The sequence below is a fragment of the Temnothorax curvispinosus genome, unplaced genomic scaffold (genome assembly GCF_003070985.1).
Source record: "Temnothorax curvispinosus isolate PA1 unplaced genomic scaffold, ASM307098v1 QBEX01012569.1, whole genome shotgun sequence".
NCBI classification, from domain to species: domain Eukaryota; kingdom Metazoa; phylum Arthropoda; class Insecta; order Hymenoptera; family Formicidae; genus Temnothorax; species Temnothorax curvispinosus.
Window position 1 is genome coordinate 47,165 of NW_020222349.1, and position 22,551 is coordinate 69,715.

At 36.8% G+C, this 22,551-nt stretch overlaps 6 protein-coding genes across 8 annotated transcripts in view; 5 read left to right on the top strand and 1 right to left on the bottom strand.

Moving 5' to 3' along the window:
- The window catches only part of LOC112462609 (methyltransferase-like protein 22), a 3,799-nt gene extending 3,344 nt beyond the window's left edge, over nucleotides 1-455 (top strand). The window contains exon 8 of the mRNA XM_025028493.1: nucleotides 25-455. The gene's annotated coding sequence lies outside the window, so the exon portion shown is untranslated. The remainder of the gene's footprint in view (nucleotides 1-24) is intronic.
- Nucleotides 456-1,038: 583 nt separating this feature from the next.
- On the bottom strand, nucleotides 1,039-8,015 carry LOC112462605 (polycomb protein suz12-B). Of its 2 annotated transcripts, XM_025028487.1 has the most exons (10): nucleotides 7,780-8,015; nucleotides 6,349-6,395; nucleotides 5,083-5,260; nucleotides 4,870-4,961; nucleotides 4,567-4,759; nucleotides 4,147-4,512; nucleotides 3,772-4,076; nucleotides 3,285-3,336; nucleotides 3,083-3,218; nucleotides 1,039-2,996 (listed from the first exon to the last, which is right to left on the bottom strand). In XM_025028487.1, exons 1-10 carry the CDS (start codon nucleotides 7,877-7,879, stop codon nucleotides 2,351-2,353), a joined length of 2,115 nt encoding a protein of 704 aa, XP_024884255.1. In that variant the 5' UTR covers nucleotides 7,880-8,015; the 3' UTR covers nucleotides 1,039-2,350. The 2 variants fall into 2 exon arrangements, with proteins under 2 accessions (XP_024884255.1, XP_024884254.1); XM_025028486.1 differs by having other exon boundaries at nucleotides 3,083-3,336; nucleotides 7,780-7,879.
- An 824-nt stretch (nucleotides 8,016-8,839) lies between these two features.
- LOC112462599 (regulator of nonsense transcripts 3A-like) lies at nucleotides 8,840-14,901 on the top strand. 2 transcript variants are annotated; one of them, XM_025028472.1, is made up of 6 exons: nucleotides 8,840-9,184; nucleotides 10,537-10,951; nucleotides 11,070-11,221; nucleotides 12,524-13,184; nucleotides 13,466-13,686; nucleotides 14,399-14,901. In XM_025028472.1, exons 1-6 carry the CDS (start codon nucleotides 9,026-9,028, stop codon nucleotides 14,612-14,614), a joined length of 1,824 nt encoding a protein of 607 aa, XP_024884240.1. In that variant the 5' UTR covers nucleotides 8,840-9,025; the 3' UTR covers nucleotides 14,615-14,901. The 2 variants fall into 2 exon arrangements, with proteins under 2 accessions (XP_024884240.1, XP_024884241.1); XM_025028473.1 differs by having other exon boundaries at nucleotides 8,841-9,184; nucleotides 12,524-13,175.
- LOC112462600 lies at nucleotides 11,228-12,517 on the top strand. Its single transcript, XM_025028474.1, has 2 exons — nucleotides 11,228-11,721; nucleotides 11,823-12,517. Exons 1-2 carry the CDS (start codon nucleotides 11,266-11,268, stop codon nucleotides 11,823-11,825), a joined length of 459 nt encoding a protein of 152 aa, XP_024884242.1. The 5' UTR covers nucleotides 11,228-11,265; the 3' UTR covers nucleotides 11,826-12,517.
- Nucleotides 14,902-15,900: 999 nt separating the features above from the next.
- On the top strand, nucleotides 15,901-19,639 carry LOC112462602 (thioredoxin-related transmembrane protein 1). Its single transcript, XM_025028477.1, has 5 exons — nucleotides 15,901-16,157; nucleotides 16,457-16,618; nucleotides 16,774-16,948; nucleotides 17,185-17,286; nucleotides 17,371-19,639. Exons 1-5 carry the CDS (start codon nucleotides 16,000-16,002, stop codon nucleotides 17,677-17,679), a joined length of 906 nt encoding a protein of 301 aa, XP_024884245.1. The 5' UTR covers nucleotides 15,901-15,999; the 3' UTR covers nucleotides 17,680-19,639.
- Nucleotides 19,640-21,028: 1,389 nt separating this feature from the next.
- Nucleotides 21,029-22,472, top strand: LOC112462598 (thioredoxin domain-containing protein 9). Its single transcript, XM_025028471.1, has 4 exons — nucleotides 21,029-21,110; nucleotides 21,241-21,480; nucleotides 21,797-21,998; nucleotides 22,087-22,472. Exons 2-4 carry the CDS (start codon nucleotides 21,304-21,306, stop codon nucleotides 22,344-22,346), a joined length of 639 nt encoding a protein of 212 aa, XP_024884239.1. The 5' UTR covers nucleotides 21,029-21,110; nucleotides 21,241-21,303; the 3' UTR covers nucleotides 22,347-22,472.
- Nucleotides 22,473-22,551: the final 79 nt, after the last annotated feature.

The following is a 22,551-nucleotide window of genomic DNA, read 5'->3' on the forward strand; positions in this document are numbered from 1 at the left end:
TTTAATTAGATATGCGAATAATACATTACGATAACACGTAACATATTATCGTAATTATAAAATATTTCTTAATATTACAAAGAGAAAGAGAGCTTAAAGTTGCCACATAAAGAAATTAAGATCTCTGTAGACGAAATATACTGACGAAATATAGTAATGAAATATAGTATTATAATTAATGTAAGTTATAAAAAAAATAAGTTATTTAAAACAAGATTATATCGTGGACATTTATATTTGTCGATACATAAAACAATCAAGTAGTCTAAATTTAGCACAATTTCAAAACAGGATTCAACTTAAGCTACAAAATCTAAAAATCTATTCCTTTTAATCCTTCGAATTCATGTAACGAATAACAAACGATAATTTAAGGATTAATTAAAAGGAAAAGCGAAAATACTCGGATTGTGATAAAAATGACAATTATATAATACATATTTCTCACGTCCACATATTTATTTCGTAATTTATAATTTCCTATTTACAACCTACCATAGATAATATTATTGGACAGTGAATTAGAAGTCGCTCGAAGAGAACGATAATTCCGTTGAACTTAAAGCTCCGGCGGCACATCCTAAGATTAAAAAATTTCATTAGACTACCTATAGTATAAAGAAGACATTATATATAAAGGAATGTAAGCGCTTCTTCGAACGACCACGGCAGTAGAAGTTGTATATGTTACACGCAAATTCATAACATTTCTAATATGATATACTAGAGAGGTCTGAATTGCTCGCGAAAGGACGACGATCGCCAAAAAATGAGACGAGTGTGTTGCGAATGATTAATCTCATTAATTAAAATCGAGTATAATAATTCTGCGACTTTTAGAAATAACAACAAATGATAATATTCGATATTTCTTAAATATCGTCGATCGTCGTTCTGCGAATTCAGGCCTGCGCTTGGTTTGGTAAAAGGCACTTTCACTCTACCGATCCGTCTCGATGTAGAAAATGTAAAGTATAATTTACAGCCTCACAGGTTTTCTTATACTTTTTTTTATGTATGTGTATATATCTGTTTGTATATATACATATAGATATAAAATTGTTATATATTATGTACATAAAATATATAATAATTTTATACATACATATGTATGCACACGTTTGAAATCTCAGAAATTGTAACCGCAACATTTTTTTACTCAGCGTATTCCCGAAAATGATTAAATTCAGGGCGATAAAAAGTTTATAAAGTTCGGCTACGATTAATCCGCTTATAAAGTGCGCGCTTTCCTATATAAAAGAATCATCTATCGAATGTAAAAAGATGTCTCGTGATCGCCTCGCATGCAGAACCTAGAAATTCTTTTTCATCGTGCCGAAATTACCTCCAAAAATTAATTTTCAAATTCTGAGATCGTCTGTTCTCCGCTTTTGTTACAATACAAAATTGCGCATGATGAAATTTTGCGTTACTTTTGGAATAGCTGCTTCGCTATGAGTTTCACAGATCAGTTGTGCAGATATACCAGAATTTACCGGAAATGTTACGTAAATAAAAGCATTAAAAAAATGAAATAATAAAAAACCGCCACTGACTAGAAAAAAAAGAAATGAAGAATAAGTATGATAAAATTCGCATGTTTAGCAAGCATCGTGCTTTATTGTTCGCAATCGGAATCATCGACACAGAGGCGAGCAGAATAAACTCGTTCGCCAGATATCTTCCCTATTATCTCTCTTCTCGATTCATAATAATCATTCACATAAGCTTTAAATTAAATCTCAAATATCGATTTAACAGTTAAAACAATAATCATCCGGTTTATTCAATAATGTCAATTGCATAATTGTCTATATTACTTGCAACAAATACTGTACAAAAAAGAAGATGCAATTTGCATTAAAAACGCGCGAAATCGATCTTACTACTATTGATGAGTAGCTACTGGAAGCTACCTCCGTTCGGGGACGGCTTCTGGCTAGCGGATGCGGCGACGTTATTGTTGTTCGTCGCCATGCTCGCGTCCAGGACCAGTTTTCACTGGTACTCGATGATACTCGCGCTCTCGCCGGCTTGCATTGACAACCGGTGCAACGGGATCGCGTCGCGCTGCTACTTTTCGTCACTTGCACTACAAAGTTTGTACTTTTGCGGATAGATCGTTCGACCGCCTGCTCAAACGGCGTGCTTATACCTTCCGATTGAATACACCGTTGGGCATAATCTTGCTTGCGATGCTCCGCGTCGGAGAAGATTATACCGCCGAAGAACGATGGAAGGGCGGGATTCGCCCCGACAACGGAATTTTGCATCGAACTATTGTGAATGACAGTCTTGCTCCTCGACGACGGTGGCAACGGCACACGTCATGTTATGTTGGCTTCTGTGCTTACGTACTGATGTTATGCATATTGTTGTGCATCTTGGCATTCTGCGAGTTGGGCGAGGCCAACGGCATGGAGGCGGTTGTCGTCTTTCGCCTGGCGTTCGACGACGAGCTCGAGGAACCGTCGTTGTTGAAGTTGATCTTAACACCGCCCGTCACACCACCTTTGGATGTGTCGTACATTAAATGTGCATGCGCACCTGTAGCCATCCAATGCTCCACCTGAGACTCGTGTGATTTCTGCAGCACTTTACGCACATCCCCATCCTCGCCGCCCTCCTTCATGATTTCTTGCAGCTTCTGTATGGTCTGGTACAGTATCACCGGACTGATTAGTCCAAAATCAAACAGACTGCACATGTGCAATACAAAGTTGCGATAGAGGTTCTTCATAAGCAACTCCTTCCCCTTATTCTCTAAGAACATTTGGCAAGCTAGTGGTATCTGGCAGTCTCCCACGTATCCATGCTTCATCACATGCAGGTTCCACATTTTCATCAGCTCCTTCTCGCCCTCGTTCACATCCGTAAAGTCATCGATCATCATCATTGTCTTTGTTTGCAGCCACTTAGGGTCGTTCTCACCCTCGGAATCGATATCCATTTCTTTGGGGTATATAGGCAGGCAAGTTACAGTGTGATGATACAGTCTAAAGGATGTATACGTGTTTATAATGTGAAGACAAAAGATTATTTATACTATAACTATCGTAATTGTTCATGCCACAACGCTTACCTGTTGTGGCCGGTGATATAAGGCCTCTGACTTTCAAACTCATTCTCGTCAAGTTCAAGAAACTCGGACAGGCTTGGCTTCGTTCTCTTCGGACGGCACACCACGATATTCGTCACGCTCGTACGTCTGGTTGGTCCTGTTCTTGAAAAAGGTATACTAGACGGTTGTGAAATTAATTCGTGAGGACTACCTGCATACGAACCATCATAGCATTCGTTTATTGCTACGTCAATTCGGGCACCTTGTGGAATTGGCTGCAAAAAAGAGGCATTCACAATCAATTAATGTCACAGCATAGAGAATAGATCTCTTAATTTATTTTATCCAATCAAATTAATTGCTTATTTCTCTCCAAACGTATGATTATCATATATCAATGGCATCAATGGAAAATATTGCAGTTGCAAAATCTTACAGGAACATTATATCTATAAGGTTTTGTAAAAAACATAGAATCCAGGTACATATCGGTGAAAATTTTGTTGATTGCTTAGAAGTTATAATTATTACCGCCTAAGTACTTACTGAAATACTCGCTGATAAAATAACATTTAAAAAATGATAATTTCCTGGAAATATTAAAAATGTGCAATATTTTTTATTGATGCCGATATATGTAAATCGTATATGTGTAAATGTTCCAACTGTACTTGTTACATATAAATAATGTAAATGTAAAGTGTGCTTACCACGTATGTGAATGTGAATCGCGAATGACACAGCTTCAAATGCTTTAGAAGCGAGTACAGTTTGCCGCAGTCCAACGAGCACCAGGGGCAGTGTAGATCTTCGCAGGCCTCTGTCTGCTGCCGGCTGTTATTGTTGTACAAAAATTGATAGACTATCTGCTGAGTTCCGTTAGCGTCCACCTTCTCGTTGGAGATGCTAATTCTCGACGAGGGCGTTAGCGGACTAGGCGTTGGCAGTGTTGCGTTATTATTATTATTTGTGCTATTGTTATTGTGATTTACGGAAGATGAACGTTCGAAACCAGCTGAAAAGATAACGGTAAACGTTTAAAGCTACGTTTCCGTGTAATGTGGTGCATATATCGGAGAACTGACCATTGGCCGATCGATTCTCTTTATTGTCGCCGCTCGGTATCGGAGGTATCGGCATCGGTCTATCCACCAGACCGTTGCTCGGTTCCATCGTCCAACTGAGCCGGAATTTTAACGTCGGTCCTTGCCTGAACATGTCGAACGGTTCGCAGTCTTTGATGTCGGCCACAGTTTCCCAAGAACTATGTTTCTTAGGACTGGATCTAACATTGGTCTGTACTTCCTGCAAACCTAACTCATACTCGCCGTCCGTCAACAGGCATCGATTGTGCTTGTCATACACAGTAAGCTCCGAGCCATACTGTTTCACTTCTTCGCCATTGACCTTTATCGCACCCAAGGACGATTTACGACGCTTTTGAGCTGGTTCTGCAAAAAGACACCGTTTGTAATATATCCTAATATATTAACTGTTGCCCTTACCTTCTAAATCACAGTTAGTTATAAGGCAGCCATTGTTAGACATGCAGTAAACCCTGAGCAAAAGCATATAAGTCTTCGCTATATGACCGTTATTTAAGCTGAAGGATTCATTGGGTATGGAAATCGTGGATGCCTTCGATGGAGGCTGACTCTCGGAAGGATTGATTGGGACCTCACTCGTACCGACTGAAACCTAAACAAATGCCATATCTTAATCGAGAATCAATTCGATGGAAAACTTAACTTAACTAAATCAGTCTCTTTTATTAAAAAAATTTTTAATTTATCAGGTACCAAACTTACTTGCATGACAGGCGAGCTAACGTCTTTTCTTTTCTTATGGCAGATTTTCAGCAACAATGTTTCCACTTTGACAGGCTCCTGCGATACTTCAACTACAATTATACATTACAACCTTAAGAAGTACATCATCGTTACACATGAGACGTCTCACCAAGTATCAACAAAATATTTTCAGATATATGTGGAAAAAAAGGTTGCGTAATCGAGACGTACCTCTTTTATCGTAAAATCCTAAAAACGTAAGAGTCATGTATCCGCGAACACCGCAATTCTGTTCCTGCTTTTTCAGTAATTTATCCAGAATTGTTTCGGCCTTAAATCCTCGCCGTGACTTGTGACTTCTGGACATACGTTGCCGCATATACGTTAAATTTCTGTATAGAAATATTGGCTAAAAAGAAATATTAAATTTCAATATACATCCATCGATCAAGGAAAATCAGCTTGCGATTCTTAAATAATTTGAATATTTATAACTTATGGGGTCATTCCACTTTGACGGCCAGCTATTTTTAACAATTTTTTTTACAGTAAATACACTATATAATAAAATGAATCTTTTTGGGATTTATTAGGGCACTCTTAAATAACACCAAAAAATTTTTGTCATTTATCGTTTTTACAGCGTCAAAATAAAGTATCAAAAAAGATGCAAGTCCGCTGCGTTGATCAGTTTTTTCATTCATACCTGAAACAAAAAGTCAAAAAGATTCTTAATCTGTATGAGTGTCGCTATGTCCCGAACTAAAATCAGGTCAAAATGTTTATTTTATCTTACTTTTTACATTACAAAATACATTTTGTTACTTTTAAACAAAAATTATTAATTTTAGTTCGGAACGTAGCGACACTCATACAGATTAAGAATCTTTTTGATTTTTTGTTTCAGGTAAGCCTGAATTAAAAAACTGATCAACGCAGCGGACTTGCATCTTTTTTGACACCCTATTTTGACGCTGTAAAAACGATAAAGTAAAAAATTTTTTAAATTATGACAAACATTTTTTGGTGTTATTTAGGAGTGCCCTAATAAATCCCAAAAAGATTTATTATATGGTGTATTTACTGTGAAAAAAATTGTTAAAAATAGCCTAGTTTTTGGGCCGTCAAAGTGGGATAATCCCTTAAATTAAACTTATATTTTATACCTACCATACCATAAAAATTTTACATATAGAGACATATGCAGACATTTTAAAAAGCATATGAAAATATAAACCTCGATCAAGGCAATATCTCAACTTCTCAACTGACAATGAGTCAAAGGAACATATCTTAACTTACCTCATCAAAGCTTGTATCGTTACGACTATTTACTTTCGTATATCTCGTTACGTTAAAAACTATTGATACACCATAATTTCGAAATTATACATTCGCGTATAACAAAAACGAACAAAATATAATTAACGCTTTGAGGGCAACGCAAGTTAAAATTACAAGCAAACCAAGAACACAAAGAAGATATCGTCTACTCACTGAAATTTGGTTTCTTGTGCGGAGGAACCGGTAAATCTGCGTTGGTTCTGAAAAAATAAGATATTTAAAGTTACACAATGTAAATATTGTTTTCTTTTCATAGTTTTTCTTCGCCAATTTTCATGCCAATTTGCAGTATTGTTACATGTACATGAATGAGTTAAACGCATTATTCGCAATTAATTTATTTTCTTTAATTTATTATAAAATTTTAGATTAGTTCGGATTTTGACAAAGTGTATAAAACAAACGAGAAAAAATATAAGTTTATATCACATACATACATATAATGATAACTATATAACTTGGCAAAAATTAAGCTTGTAACTTGGCAATTTTACATTTGCTCTCGTCAGAAATAAAACTTCATTCACGTCCATATCATTAGTACGGGATAGAATCCCCAGATGGCCGCGAGACAATTCACTTTCTCAAATTTAAAAACCGTCTCGTAGGATTTAAAGGTAGCCCGAAACAAGCCGAGACACGATCCTTCAATCAGGTATCAAATGGGAGGTGATGAACGGGTTTGACTCAAAATTATTTGAGACGCCTGCAACCCTAGTTGTTACGACGCTAGCAGGTTAAACCCCTCTGATCCCATAATTTTTTTTTATTCATCCTCATAAAAATAACGTCTCGGAACTCTCGGAGTTTCTCACGGGTAATCGCAAAAGCAGAGTCTACACATTTCATGTTCATCATCTTAGGAAAAACATTTCAAAGCATAGCGAGCGTAGACATGACAACGTGACAAATAAACGCGCATTTCCATATCTTTGTTCAATTCTCGTCTCTCTGCAATACGATTGATCGCAATGAAATATTTAATTCGCGTCGATTTGTAAGCCTTCTCCGATTTCTTGTAAATCGCGCGAATTAAAAAAAGAAAAAAGATTTCAGCCTTCTTTTTCCCTCGCATATATTTCCCGCGAGAGAGGGGGTGTACGTAGCGTACGATTGTATTAAGGAATTCCTTCCTCCTCGAGAGGAAGAAACGTCCGCGCGACGGGGCCGACGAGAGGACTCGGCAGCTCGGTACAGGCGAGCGCGATGACAGGTGTCCGTTTCGGAAGCGGCGGAGGGAGCGGAGAGCGAACCGACGCGCGGTCGCGCGCCACGGCGGGCGCCCCAGTTGACTCGGCGCGGATAGGGTTAGGTCCGGTCGCGACGGCCAGCGACGGCGCGCGGCGGCGAGATAACGGCGGGGCCCCCCGACGTTCGCGGGGGCGTCGCGCGCCCTCCGCAGGCAGGGTGAGGGTGAGGAGGATGGAGGGGAAGGGGGGAGGTATCGACGCGGGGGTGACCGGAGACGAGGTTGCGGACCGCTTATCGCGACACGGGACACGGGGTGACGCGCGGCCGCCGATAGGCGGCAAAGAGGTGTAAAGGCCGCGGCGCGACGGCGGCGGTGATGTTTTTTTCGCTTACTTTCGAAGGCCTGCAGAAAGAGCTCGTGGTCGGCCTGGATCTGATCCATACGAGGTCCCTTCTGCCCGTCGAGATCCTTCTCCCGCTTCTTCGGCGGCATTTTCGCGCGGTCCTCCGTGCACGACGAGCTTCCCCCCTACGGTAACTCCAACCTTTCTCTCTTTCGGTCGCGCGAAAAGTTGCGACGCGACAACGACAACACCCGCCCCGCGCGAAAACTGCGGCGGTCCGGCAGCGGCCCCACGGCGACTGACGCGACCCCTCGCGACGCGCGCGCCATATATCCTGTATCCCGTCAGCGCGCATCGTCGTGAACGCGCCGAACGCGGCGCGGCGGCGCTGAGACGGCGGACCATCCGCGGAGACGATACGCGACCTCTGGCAGAAGTTGCGAATCGCCAAGATTTTTTCGAAGAATATTTCTCAGATTTTTTTATACAAATTAATTAAAACATATATTTCATAAATATTTCAAATTCTGAATAATATAATGAGAAAATTTGCGCAATTTATTAGAAATTTCATATAGATACTGAAATATATTTTCTGAAAATTCTTATCCATCAGTTATTTCTGAAAATCTGAGAAATTGACATATATATTTTTTAGAATTTTTCATAAATTTAAAATATGAGAAATTCCTAGAAAATTTTTGACAAAATGTTAGAAATTGTTTCATCAGAGGAACAATTTATTCTGCCACTTCTTGTGATTTTTTTATATCTCCCGCAAAGCGCGTCCACTGAATTTGTCCAAACAGCTGACAACTTCATGGTTTATGACGAAGTGACACTTATGTCGCGCGGGAAGAGACCAATCAACTTCACGAAAAAACCTGATTGGCTGATCACGTTGACTTTTGCCGCGCGGCAAGCGTTTCCGTCCGTTCTGTTTGCGCGAGCCTATGGGCGCGTTCAGCAGACTAAACCGCTGAGTAACACTCGAACGTGATTGGCTTTTACTTTTAGAACCAACCAATCAACGCAGAGTGTTGATAAGACAATCTCAACAGTTGTGTCTGCTGAACGCAGCCAATTGGTCTTCTCCTTCGTGCCAGGACTGCGCCAGGATCGAGCCAAGATGGCCGCGATAATCGCGTAAACGCGGAGAGGATCAAACGTCCTTCGTTTGATCGTCGAGAGGGCAAAATTGTACGACATATATTTTGGACCGGTGCAAGTCCGGCGCGGCAACGAAAGTTCCTCGAATCTCGGAGGGTGACCGCGAGCGCGTGTCGTGAGTCAGAATGACCGAGGAAGCGCAGCAGCAGCAGCAGTCCGAGGGTGCTGGGACTACTGCTGGGCAGACCGACAGCTGTTCCGTGCCGAACGACACGCAGACCGCTTCGTCGGATGTCGGAAAGGCCAAAGATAACAAGAAAGAAAAATGTCGTCCCATAACAAAGGTTCGCCCGGACCCGATAACGGACGCGAATTTCTCTCGTTGCGACAGGACAATTTTTTATGGCTTCCCCCGACGTTTTCTAACGACAGAGACGCGACATAGGTTATGTCAAATAACTCGGGTGATAGAACCGGCCGGATTTTAAATCTAAGTGAAATTTTGAAGCGTAAAATGATCTCAGGCTTGAACAAAGATATGAGTTATACAAGCTCAATGAACATTCTTTAAACAACGCTCGAGCCCCTTAACATTAGTACATTTCATGCTATATGTATCTCTTTCACTGGTATTCCACCCTGAACTTTACCATACAGGTTGTTTAATATTTTGAGTATATAAGCAGACATATTATATTTCATAAAATATTTCATTTATTGATTGGTATGTTACATGTACAATTAACAAACATGGAATGATTATACATCAGGTACCATCTGTAGTATGTATGACCTAAATGGACAGTTGTGTGACTTAAAATATTTAAAAGAATCAGGTCAAATACTCAATAGGTCATTATTGTTAGACTATGATACATAGAGAAAGATTCAGAATAAAAGTTTAATGATAAATGGATGTAATAGGCCTATGTGACGAGTTGTTGAAGATGTTTCAGTCTTCGCTAACTGGAGAGACATAAAGAAAATACTGATATTTAAGTAGCTTGTGTGAAAAGTAATTCTTTAATCCAGGAGTAATCACTTTTTTCTTGCTGCATCCCAGCAGCGAGAAAGTAAAGCTCAGTCACAGTAGTTTCCTTTATGGATTGTAAATCCATACCTATTTTCTTTTATTTCTCCTTACTTTTTAAGGCAATACTGGATAAATTTATATACATGGTTTCAAGATATCTCATACACTAATAAGTTGTAAAACAGTCAATATCTAATATACAATATATAGTTAATAATAATGACTTTTAATTGGAGTAAAAAATATTCCAGATAATTGTTTACGCAAAAAAATTAGATGACTATTTTCAGATTAAACATACTATCACATTATTCATATATGAATGACCTCCAACTTTATGAAAACCTCACGGAAAACTAAATATGTTTTTCTTTATAATTTTATTATTATTTTTTTGCCATGAAACATCAGGGAGAAATGGGGTTTTTAAAATGAAATTTTGATATTGCTCGTATTGAATGATGGGATACTTTCATAAACAAGTGTCATTCATATATGAACAATGCATATGACATGGTAATTGATATATTAATGTTGAGATCAATTGTCTTAGAAAATACAAACTTAAGGTGTTTATACATTTTTACCTGAAGTTATATCTTTTAAACTAATATTTTTTGTGAAGTGTATACGAAATAATGTTACGTTGTTAACTGGGATTAGGTGGTGATCAGAAGGTTGCCCCCAACAATGACTCAAGATCAATTCTTAGAGCAAGTTTCTCCGCTGCCGGAACATGACTATATGTACTTCGTAAAGGCTGACATGTCCCTTGGCCAGTTTGCGTTTTGTCGCGCCTATATTAATTTCATGGAGCAACAAGACATCTTCATGTTTCGGGAGAAGTTCGATAACTACGTCTTCGTAGATTCTAAAGGTGTGGAATATCCCGCAGTAGTGGAGTTTGCACCCTTTCAAAGATTACCAAAGAAACGAGTGGGCAAGAAAAAGGATCTCAAATGCGGCACCATTGAGAGCGACCCGTATTACATAAGCTTCTTAGAAAATTTAAAAAATCAGGACATTGATTCAAGTGTAGCCCAATCGAAAACCGAGTATTCTTACCAACCACCAGACAGTGAGTGCTTTTCGTTTTGTGTATATTCAAGTGAAGAGATGTATACATATTACATATGCGTATACATGTATGCGTATAAAGGAAAAGTTTTAAAATTATAAATGATTGTACTGTACAGATACAGTGAAGAAGATCACGACAACTCCACTGCTCGAGTATTTGAAGCTTCGTAAGCAAGAGAAACAACGTCTTCGGGATGAAAAACGTGAAGAGAGGCGACGGAGGGATATAGAAAGACGGAGGACTAAAGACGATCCTGTTATTTCTAAGGTAAGAGTAATCGAATCGATACATCAACTGGCAACAAATACAGTATGGAATATTATGGGATAATAACCATTTTGCTTTGTAATTATTTCTTAATCCAATATTCGATCAAGACCAGTTTCGTGCTGCGTATATGTCATTCTTTACTGTATTTGCTGATACCAAATATTGATTTTCATCTGCAGCATATATATAATGCGGAAGACGAACAATCACCCAATTTTCCCACATCTCACCACCCCACAAATGTCAAATTTGAAGACTCGTTCTTTCAATGCTTTGTCGAAAACGGAAGTACATATAAATACGGAGAAGAGGTTTTCCTCAATAGATTTTTATACAAACGGGTGCAAGGGAAATTTTATAAGACTCACGAAAGGTTTTACGAGCACGTTAAAAAGACAAAACCGATTAGAAGCATGTTCGATGTCAAGAAACAATATTTAACTGGCAGTAATCAAGTTAACTGCAAAACTTATTTCTGTTTCTACAAAGGCGATCATGTAAGAAAGTTTTTCATTAGCAAAAGAAAGAACTCATATTTTTCTCCGTTGAAATCTTTAATGCGCCAGAATATATTTGAGATTCTTTTCGTTTACGCTAGTAGCCGCGAATTTCTTCCTGACTTTGACCTGCAAAAAGCTGTGGTACAATGTTTACGCCGAAAGAATCGTATGTTACGTCAATGCGGCGTGTAGAGAGAATGAGCTCTCAGGATTTAACTTTGTGAATTGATCCACTGCTGTATCGTGAGACAGACGGAAAAATTGATGCTGACGAGCTGGTTTGATGGTGGCTCTCGGGAGAGGAGTGTTTATCGCATATTTATCGCAATTAATTTTATATTTATGGTTTTCTTGAAACTTTATGTAATTCCATACATCCATATATAGGATACTTTGTAACTGTTTTAATCTGTACCCAATTTTTGAAGAGAATTTAAAAAAAAAAAAGATCTGATTTATATATTTGATAGTGTGCTCATATTTCGTTGTAAGACAAGCGTTATGAAGAAGTAAATAACATGCGCAAAACGGCATAAAGTCTGTAAGATGATAAAAGGCAATAAACTACATTGGAACAGTGATCGACATCAGATAAATATTTCGGCCTGATTTTCATGTCGCTGACTACTGTCCCCTCACGTTTTGAGAAGTTTGTCCAATGGTCCGTTGCCGCAGGCGGCAAAAAAGGAATAATGGGCATCAACACAAAAATCAGGCCAAATGTTTATCTGATACTGACCATATTAAATTAATAGCATAGATATTCTAAAATAGATGCACAGTATTTAATTTTTTATAGGTTTTAAGGAATCCAGATTTGGATAAAGAATCGAGCAAAGACGATAAAGAGAACAAAGAGGAGAGGGATAAACTTTCGCCGAAGGAGCTGAAAAATAGAACTAAAAGAGACGAGAAAATAAGAGAGAAGTCAATGCGAGATCGAGAAACTAAACCTATCATTAAAGGGTATAGAGAGCGAGTTGACGATAGGAATAAGGAAAGAGAGATCAAGCAACGGCGATACGATGAGAAAAAGCCTTACGGAAGACGCGACGAAAGAGAGGAGAGAAGGATCGATCTCCGAGACGACAGAAGGTATGAGATGAAGGAAGAGTTTAGGGAGCCCAGAGACAGAAAGGTAGAGGAAAGACGCGGAAAAAGTTATGAAAAAATGAGACAAGAGAAGAAAAAGTTGGCAGAAACGAAAAAACAGATTGCCGACGCCAACGGGGACGACAACACAAATTCAAAGAAAGCGAAGGAGGAACATGATATCGTACAGGAGAAGGAAACTGGAAACGGCAAAGAGTCGGTATACAATGGAGACGATTTAAGGCATGCTAAAGACAACGAATGTGAGCCACATAATACTGCCGAGGATAGGATAACAATGGATGCGGTACAGAATTACCAGGATAGTGTGGAAGAAGGAAACGGTTCAGTCAATGCAGGTGAAAAAGGTTTATTCGTATAATTATCATACAAGAGAATTTACTTCTTCCCTCATTTTTTTTAGCGTTATTGATTCCAACATCTTCAGGAACTTAATAACGTCCTTTTATATAAAACTAGATAAGAGCTACTCCCGTCGTAAAATAAGTACCCATTTTGACGAATGTCTATCTAGTTAGCAACGCAACAGAATCGATTTTGTAAATCCGCTAAATAAACGAGGGAGGATATCTGTGCACGAATATTTTTGTGACAAATGTAACATGATGTAACGAACACATTTGCACAGATGTCAACGATGAGGACGATTCCGAAGATAAGGAATCGAAAGTTGTAAAGAGGCGTAATTCTCTCGAAAGTAGCGGCGAAGGCGGTGCAGGCGATGGCAATTGCTTACGGCGTCACAAATCGTTAGATGGAGGAGGCCAAAGTAACCTCCAGAAGAATGATAACGAGGAAAAAGAAAAAGATAAGAAAGATCCACGATTGGAGCGTAGGATACGAAATAAGGTAAGCGTAAGAGCTTCTTCGATGACATTATAGCCCGAATTAAGCCTCTCCAATGTAATAACTGCAGTCCCATGGACTTTGATTTTCTCATTAATTTCGTTACAATCACAATTTTTACGGGCAAGTGTTGTAAGTCTCTTGTCCATCTTTGGAGAAAGGCTGTTTGAAAGTTTCTTCAAGGAAATAATCGCAATATTGCAATTTGTTTATTCGCAGTAATTTTGAAATAAAATATATATTTTGGGTTTGTTTTTATCACGGTAGAATATTTTTTCATTCAAAAATTTTAATGCTATACATATATGCAAGATAAATTCCCTAAATTAAACCCTAGGATCTTTTGCTCAACAAGCAATTGTTTTAGTACTGATTTGATCAGTATCTCAAGATGAGAGCTATGTATTGTGTAATTTGTGCATACATCAGGTAAAAATTGCATCATTCAATAGTATGTCTCTGCATGTAAAAAAAAAGCGTCAAGGGTTTATGATACATATGTAAAGTAAACATACTTTCTCAAACGTGGAATGTATTCTTTTTTTTCAATTACTTTTTTTAATTCTTCGCGAATCTATATTTTTTTCCATGATATATTATTCATAAAACCTATACTTGGTTTCGATGCTTGTACATAAGATTTATATTTTCTCTATCAATCTCATTAACACACTACTTAATTTGAGTGAGAATATTTATTGACAATCAATTGTAGGATCGTCCAGCGATGGAGATTTACCGACCTGGCATGGGCAAGTTTAGCAAGCAACGACTGGAACGCGAAAAATCCAACGACGAACGGGCATCCCTGTCGCAGAGCCCCACGCCAAATCCCAGCGTTTCTTCCGCGACCGGCAAGTCTGGAAAAGTTAGCGCGACGGAAGTACGCTCAATGACGTTCAAACGTAGCATCACTCGTGACGTAGCATAACAGATTCTCATTTCCAATTCTTATCATTCGGACATACTCCACTAGACTCGCGAATGACGCTTTGACTTCTGCGCACGGCAGAATTTTCATCGCCATGTATAATATAATTTTCCTCGTACTGTATAAAACATACCGCCATCTTTGACATGTGTTAAAATGATAATATATAAGCATATGTTAGATAAACATTTCACGCACAGTCTGATTATATCATACATTTCGCGGGTTTCTTTTCTTTTTTTAGATGCAATTTTATTACTGTAATAATAAAGAATTAATAAATACAATATGGTTTTTTTTATATTAAAATATATTTAGAACAACTATGGGAATATCGATTTTAATGATTAGGTTAGTTTTTTTGAACAATTTTCCAAAGATTATTATCGTAGTATTTTATTACAAACTATATCGAACACTCTTGAAATTTTTGAAATGCAATTAGTTGTTTCAGACATACATGTTTATGTGAATCTTTTTTATCCTATGGTAAAAATAGGCTCTCAAAGTCTGGTCAGATTTTTCAGAAATAGCTTTAACAAATTAATAACTTTTACTTATATTTAGCACTTATATATAAATAAGACATTTTATTAATAAGAAAGATTATTACTTTTTATTTATTAAATCCTCAAACTCCGTACTGATTAGGTTACGCCAGAGAGGAACTTGAGAGCGATCACGCGTTTTACTTTAGGCCCGTTTGTTTTAGCTGAATTTCTTGCACAGTTCATCTTTTCTCCTTTTCTGTCGTAAAAAGAAAAGAAGAAAAGATGAACCGTGCAAGAAATTCAGCTAAATGAACAATGTTTCTCTTTCGAATAAATTCAAGAATCGAGGCCAAGCGGCCAATTCTCTTTTCTCTGTTCGTTACGCTTTTGTCAGGAGGATGCGTTCCGTTTACCGAAACCAGCGTCTCTTGTTCGCTCACGTTCTATTCAAGAAGACAGTTGTAGCATTGCGTATATGGCGGCCGAAGAATACGACAGCTTGCAATCAAATTTTGGTCCGGAACATTGCGCCACATTCAAATGTAGCCATGTTCCTTCTCGCATCTCGGACCAGTTTCTGATTGGTCAAAGGAAATGGCGTTTACCAGACACAACTGTTGAGTTCGTCTTATCAACACTCTGCGTTGATTGGTTGGTTCTAAAAGTAAGAGCCAATCACGTTCGACTGCTACTGAGCGGCTTTGGTCTGCACTGCGCATTCTTGGACTTGCTACATCTGTCTTCTTTACATCATGGTTCTATTATGGTTCTATTAGCGCCCCGTTATCCGCGGTAGTCGCCAGCTCGCCAGAGTCGTGTACTGTCGTATACGGCGTAGCGTATGGCGCCGGTGAGTTTTGGTTAAAGTCGCCGAGTGAGACGTCGCACGAAAGGATGGGTCCCGTATTTTGTGCCGTTTACGTCGCGCTGTTGTCCGTATACGCGAGCGCGTTCGCGGACCCGCACACGCGGCGAACGAAGGACAGCCTGGTGGAGCAATTGAACGAGGATAACTGGGATCGCATGCTAACGGGAGAGTGGATGGTCGAGTTGTAAGTGTGCGACCGTTGCACGTCGACATCACTCGTCGTGGTTGATGGCGTGTCAAAAATACTCCGAATTTGATTGTCATTGACGAGCGTTAAATTCCCGTGAAAAATACGCGGGACACGGAGTCACGCAATTCCATTTGATTAACGTGATATATGTTTATTTTATTATATTTGATAGCGTTGTGAGAGCTTTCATATTTAAACTGAGTTTTACAATTATTTTAACGTATATATGTTAAAATCTGTGACAGATGATGTATAAAATAGTTTGTTAGAATCTAACATGTGTTATTTGTTAGTTATGCGCCATGGTGTCCAGCGTGTAAATCACTTGAACCAGTCTGGGAGGATCTTGCGTTATCGAAGAAGGAGCTAAATATCAATGTTGGAAAGATAGACGTGACGAATTCTCCAGGTCTTAGTGGTAGATTTATGGTTACAGCTTTGCCCACAATATATCAGTAAGTTTGTTATATCAATAATTTATATTATGTTTTGTTGTTATATATGTTATATATGTTAACATAATTACTTTATAATATTTTGTAAATTAATTAAGGAATTTGTATTATAAATTCAATAACTATATATCTTGGAACTTTTTTTAATCTTCTAGTGTGAACAATGGGATATTTAGGCAGTATAAGAGCCCAAGAGATAAATCCTCGTTGACCGAATTTGTGTCTAAAAAAACTTGGACGAAAGTGGTTCCGATATCTAGTTGGAAAAGTCCAACTTCAATCCATATGTCAATTTTAAGTCAATTTTTTAAGCTGTCCCAAGTGTTACGAGTAAGTATATATGGAAGAGTAAAAGCCTAGTGGTGTAAGTCAAATTTTTTTTAAATATTGAGTTGTATGCAAAGATACAATTTATATATATTGTGTAGATTGCATCTATGCACGTAAGGAAATATTTAAAAAAAATTTGACTTACTATATATGTATCTTTATATACATTTTTATACGTTATTACATTATTACATCTGTTACAAAAATTTTAATGGAACATTACTGTTTCTGTTCAGAATATCCACAATCAACTTTTAGAAGAAGTTGGATTACCTGTGTGGGGTAGTTACTTGATTTTTGCTATTGCAACAGTTATTTTGGGTACAATGTTAGGATTGGTGAGCGATAAGTTTTATATTATGTAGCGTATAAAATTTATTTGCCTAGCAAACAGGTGATGTTAACTGTATTTATCATTGTAGTTCATCGTGTGTTTGATCGACTTCATTTTTCCACAAAAACCGGCACAGCAACAAGGCAAGAAGAAACAGAGTGGCGCAACGGACGGTGCTACTCAGGAGAAAAGTTCAGACGAGGATGAAATTGCAGAAAATATTGGGGATGATTTAATAGACGAAGAAGAATCTGAAGCAGAGGAACCCGAAGTGAAGGAATCTGAAGCGAAGGAATCCGAAGCGAAGGAAGTTGAAGCGAGTGAGAAAGATAAAGATACTAAAGCTGATACTAGTAGTCCCAATGTTCGCAAGCGTAAGCCACGCAAGGCTGATTAGAGATACTAATTTGTTTTATGTAAATATTCAACAAACATGAATTACTTGCGACTAATCTTTGGTGATATGCTCCCAAAGTCATTCCTGTGCGCCAGTACGATATGATATTGTTATCCCACATCTCAAATTATGGATAAGTAGTGTGGATCATCCAAGTGAATGATTCGAAGAAACGACGGTGTCTACCGTCACTTGTATATGTTTAAAAATTCCAGTGAAAGAATTTCAGATTATTATTTTGTCTGTAAACATTTTCTTATCTACAAATACATTTTGAAAATTTGAAAATAGATACCTCAGGTATTATTCAGTAAAATTTTAGGATCTTGCAAGCGTTTCTGCTGTCAAATATTCTCAGGGCTTAATCCTCTCGTTGAAGCAATGAGAAAATGTAAACATGTTGGAAGGACCTTTTCAAGATCACGACAGATACGTTTAATAGATTAGCAAGTCGTTTATTAGATGGTAGTTGAAAGTTTTTGAACTAAAGAATTTTTTTTATTATGAAGCATTTACTTTTTGCTTGCTTTTTCTACAAAACGTTTCAGATTTCAAAAAATTGAAATATTTGTATGAACTTTTTTTGAGACTATTGTAAGTCTAAAAGACACTTGATATTATTTTTTAAATCATTTATATTTCATATAGTGATAAAAGAAAGAAAATGTTGAAGTAATAATTGTATGAATATCGTGTTTAAGTATCTAATCTTTAGCCATCGGGAAAAGAACTATAATAGCATATTACCTTCTTTAAGGTTATAACGTTACAAAACCATTTATAAATCTATTTATTAATTATAGTTGATATATAAAAATATTACAAATATTACTATTTACATTCTTTTTTTCGATCACATTTTTGAATAAAATATTTTAAAATCGTCAAAAATGAATTGAAAACTACTTAAGAGTAATTATTACTTTTATAAGACTTATATATGCACTCATATTTCTTAAGTTCAAATATATACAGTTATAGTATTTTGCAATTATAGTCATTTAATATATAATCGCGCATTTATTTATATGAAAAGAGAAATCACAAGTCCTTTCATAAAAACTGATGTTCTAACTAAAGTATTAATGTAATATATTAATAGCTGATGTTTATTGTTGTCAGCAATTAAGAATTGTGGTCATTGCATACGCATTATTTCTGATAGCTTTTTTATAACTTTTTTTTACTGTGACCACATAATTAGCCTATACATATGTATGGAATATTTTATATGCTGCAGATGTTTCTATGAACCTGATTTTTTCTTTCTCTGTCAATAAATTACAGGAATTTCCATTAATGATCCATGAAATAAAGCAAAGTATTGCAATAAATAGTACTCGCAATAAAACATAAATAGCATGTTTAGAAAGGCCTACTTTAGCTTGTTACATTTGAGTTCATTTTTACAATTACAGTATAAAAAAAGGATTTTTAATTACAAAGAACATAATCAAAAAGCTTTTTTCACTTTATTGCAAGCATGCATGCATATATGCTACTACACTTGAAATATGAATAAATAAAGTCTCTGCCCTTAAAAGGGTATGATTATCGAATATTGTTTACATTTTTATTTGTATAATATATATTCGATCATAATTCTCAGTGATTTGTTTTTATTACAATGTCTTCCGCATATTATTTTCAATACATCGGGATTAAAATCTCCATGATAACAACGACATTTATATATACATATACAATACAAGTTCCCGTTATTTAATAGTATTTGGCATTGGTATAATATGGAAAATTTACTGCTTTGCTGTGTTCCATATTAAAACCGATTTTTCCGCTTTTCTGGTACACGATTTATATTCATGCCTTCAATTATTCATTCTCTGATAAGTAGGACGTTATTAATTATGCTAATATCAAGGAAAAATCAGCGTGAAGCTAATGAAAATCTCTGTAATATTTACTGCCTGATAAAGTTTTAATAAACGATTTAAATCAATGATATAATTATAATGGACTTTTTGTAAACATCTGTCAATCCGATTTATTTTAAAACGTGATCATGACTAGTAATTTAAGTGAGATAATTTGTGTGTATTTACTGGTATTATATAAATTAATTACAATTATGTATTACGCTAAATTTTAAAGAAGAAAGAACGTTCTAATAAGATAGATATATTTCACAAATTCATATTATATATTAGTAGAGAATTAGAGATAAAATATTATTAAAAATCTTTTTCGAGTTTGTGATTTGTTAAAAAAAAAATTATTTATTTAAATTATTTAAAATTTACGATATATATAAATAAATATACATATTTTTTTATCTATTTATATATTTATGTTTATCAACATACCGTGTTGTATATTTTTTTCATAAAACGAAAAAACTATAAGAATTATCTTTTATGTCCATAAAAGGTAAAACAAAAAATTATTTTTATAACATTAAATATTTGCGCACCCGTATGGTCAGTGCATTCCGAAAGACATCGACAAAAGAATTAGAATCTTTGCGAGTGTATATCTTCATTCGCTTATTTGAGAAAAGAGAAGAGAAGAAGAGGAAGACAAATAAAGAAAAGCAAAGGCAGAGAGAAGCCTGAGAGAGGCCATCCTGGCTATCCTGGTCTTTTTCGTGGGACCGCCGAAAGCAGCCGAAAGCCCCTGTACACTAGCCCCATGATACATTATATAAAGAAGAAGAAGAAGCCACGAGCAGAGAGAAGGATCCTTCTTTCTTCCATGAGCCACGAGCTACTCCGGATTCTGGCGAGAGCTTTAACCTCAATCAGATACTGATACTTCTAAAATAAATAATAAATATTTATAATTAGAATTGAGAATTGGGAATTAAAAATTAAGAATTGAAAATTAAGAATTGAGAATTGGGAATTGAGAATTAAGAATTGAGAATTAAGAATTGAGAATTGAGAATTGAGAATTGAGAATTGAGAATTGGGAATTGAGAATTAAGAATTGGGAATTGAGAATTGGGAATTGGGAATTGGGAATTGAGAATTGGGAATTGGGAATTGGGAATTGAGAATTGTCTGTCCTTCTCTCCTGGCTCGAAGCTTGCCGAGCGCCACCGAGCGCCGGGCCGACCGAGCGCGGCCGCCGCGGCCAGAATATCCCCTCCCCTCCAGCTGGCTAGTTCGGACACGAACCATTAGCACGGACGCAAACCATGTGCGGTTATTGAGCGAAACGACGTAGTTGAGTTGCACTTTCTCAGGCGGCGCGTCGGAAAATGAAACAAACGAAAAAGGCCGGGATCCGGGATGGCCTCTCTCAGGTTTCTCTCTGCTCCCACCAACTCCCACGGCCACGCTTTCAGCATCAGCAGTGACATTTCTATATATGGTTAAAAAGTGCCTTGGTACATACAGCGAGTTAAAATAAAAGTCGAGTTATCACCGAATTGATGAGTAAAATTCCTGTGTTAAACGCCGAGCATTAAAGTACGAATCGCAACTTCAACGAATTGATTGATATTCTTTAATTATATTTTGTATTTAACATCCACGCTACATGTGGAAAACTATCCTTATTTTGCATTATAACCTTTTATATCTCGTTTACATACATCAGACCGGCAAGAAGATATAACGGACGCCCAAGATATCCACAAGTATTCTTCCAATTGACAGCAGTATGGAGGCAGTACTTGAACAGAACATCAAAAAAGTTGCCAATCACGTTGAGCAGCAGTTGGACGCAGAATTGGAGAAATTAGATAATTTGGACATCAGTGATTATGAAAAGATACGCGCGCACAGACTAAATGAGCTGAAACGGATGCAAAAACAAAAGCAGGATTGGTTGGCTTCGGTAATATGTCATGCCATGTTTATATTCGCCTTAGAGCCTCTGCACAAGACTCTCGTATGATAGCGTAGTGTAATGAAACATGGGTCAACGCACAAGAAACGTATCGGTTACGGCGTTATATGTCAATATGTTTCTTGTGCGTTGGTCTACGTTACGTTATCATACGAGAGTCTTGTGCGGAGGCTCTTAGAGCATTTAATATTAGAATTCTAAATATTGTATTAAGAAGGCATATAAAATTATGTCTCAAAAAATTGTGTAACTGCTGTACAAAATGTTATATAACAAAGTATGTATAACTTATGTATTGTTACAGGGCCATGGAGAATATGCCGAGTTATACGACGAGAAAGAGTTCTTTGAAGTATCTAAAAAGTCAGGAAACATAGCTTGTTTATTTTATAAAGATGATTCGCCACGATGTAAAATAGTGGATCATCATTTCAAGATTCTTGCAAAGAAACACATCGAAGCGAGATTTTGTAAACTAAATGTTGAGAGATGTCCCTTTTTGACTGGTATTATCATGCTTGATATCTTTTTAAGATATATTTTTTTACAATAGTGTATTTAAATGTGATAATATTGTATATTTATGCATTACAGAACGGTTACGGATCAGAATTATACCTACAATTGCGCTAATTGTGAATGGTAAAACCAAGGATTATATCGTGGGTTTTACTGAATTGGGAAATTGTGATGATTTTTCCACTGAAACATTGCAATCACGTCTTGCACAATCCGGCGTGATTAATTATGATGGTGATCTGCAATCTTCAGAAACCAGTAAGAAACCATTTATATTTAGACCAAAAACCAAGACCATTAAAGGACGCAGCTCAGATGATTCTGATGACGACTGAGACCACATCCAAATACAAAAGTTTATACGTACTCTCTCTCATTCGTATTTTTCTCATGTATTAAATTTCAGCACTGTGTTCTCGTTTAATATAGTAAGCTTTTTGTAATAAAGTTGATAAATTTTATATTTTAATACTTGGGATACATATAATTTTTTTTTTAGCAAAATAGTTAAATTTCTATACAATAATATATTTTTGATTA

Coding starts and splice junctions, on each gene's coding strand:
- LOC112462605 (XM_025028486.1), bottom strand. CDS start 7,879: ATGCCGCCGAAGAAGCGGGAGAAGGATCTCGACGGGCAGAAGGGACCT. Junction 4,760..4,869: donor TTAGCTCGCCTGTCATGCAA/GTAAGTTTGGTA, acceptor GCATTTGTTTAG/GTTTCAGTCGGTACGAGTGA. Junction 2,997..3,082: donor TATATCACCGGCCACAACAG/GTAAGCGTTGTG, acceptor TACATCCTTTAG/ACTGTATCATCACACTGTAA.
- LOC112462599 (XM_025028472.1), top strand. CDS start 9,026: ATGACCGAGGAAGCGCAGCAGCAGCAGCAGTCCGAGGGTGCTGGGACT. Junction 11,222..12,523: donor ACGATCCTGTTATTTCTAAG/GTAAGAGTAATC, acceptor AATTTTTTATAG/GTTTTAAGGAATCCAGATTT. Junction 13,185..13,465: donor AGTCAATGCAGGTGAAAAAG/GTTTATTCGTAT, acceptor ACATTTGCACAG/ATGTCAACGATGAGGACGAT.
- LOC112462600 (XM_025028474.1), top strand. CDS start 11,266: ATGGAATATTATGGGATAATAACCATTTTGCTTTGTAATTATTTCTTA.
- LOC112462602 (XM_025028477.1), top strand. CDS start 16,000: ATGGGTCCCGTATTTTGTGCCGTTTACGTCGCGCTGTTGTCCGTATAC. Junction 16,949..17,184: donor AGCTGTCCCAAGTGTTACGA/GTAAGTATATAT, acceptor GTTTCTGTTCAG/AATATCCACAATCAACTTTT. Junction 17,287..17,370: donor TGGGTACAATGTTAGGATTG/GTGAGCGATAAG, acceptor TTATCATTGTAG/TTCATCGTGTGTTTGATCGA.
- LOC112462598 (XM_025028471.1), top strand. CDS start 21,304: ATGGAGGCAGTACTTGAACAGAACATCAAAAAAGTTGCCAATCACGTT. Junction 21,481..21,796: donor AGCAGGATTGGTTGGCTTCG/GTAATATGTCAT, acceptor GTATTGTTACAG/GGCCATGGAGAATATGCCGA. Junction 21,999..22,086: donor GAGATGTCCCTTTTTGACTG/GTATTATCATGC, acceptor TATGCATTACAG/AACGGTTACGGATCAGAATT.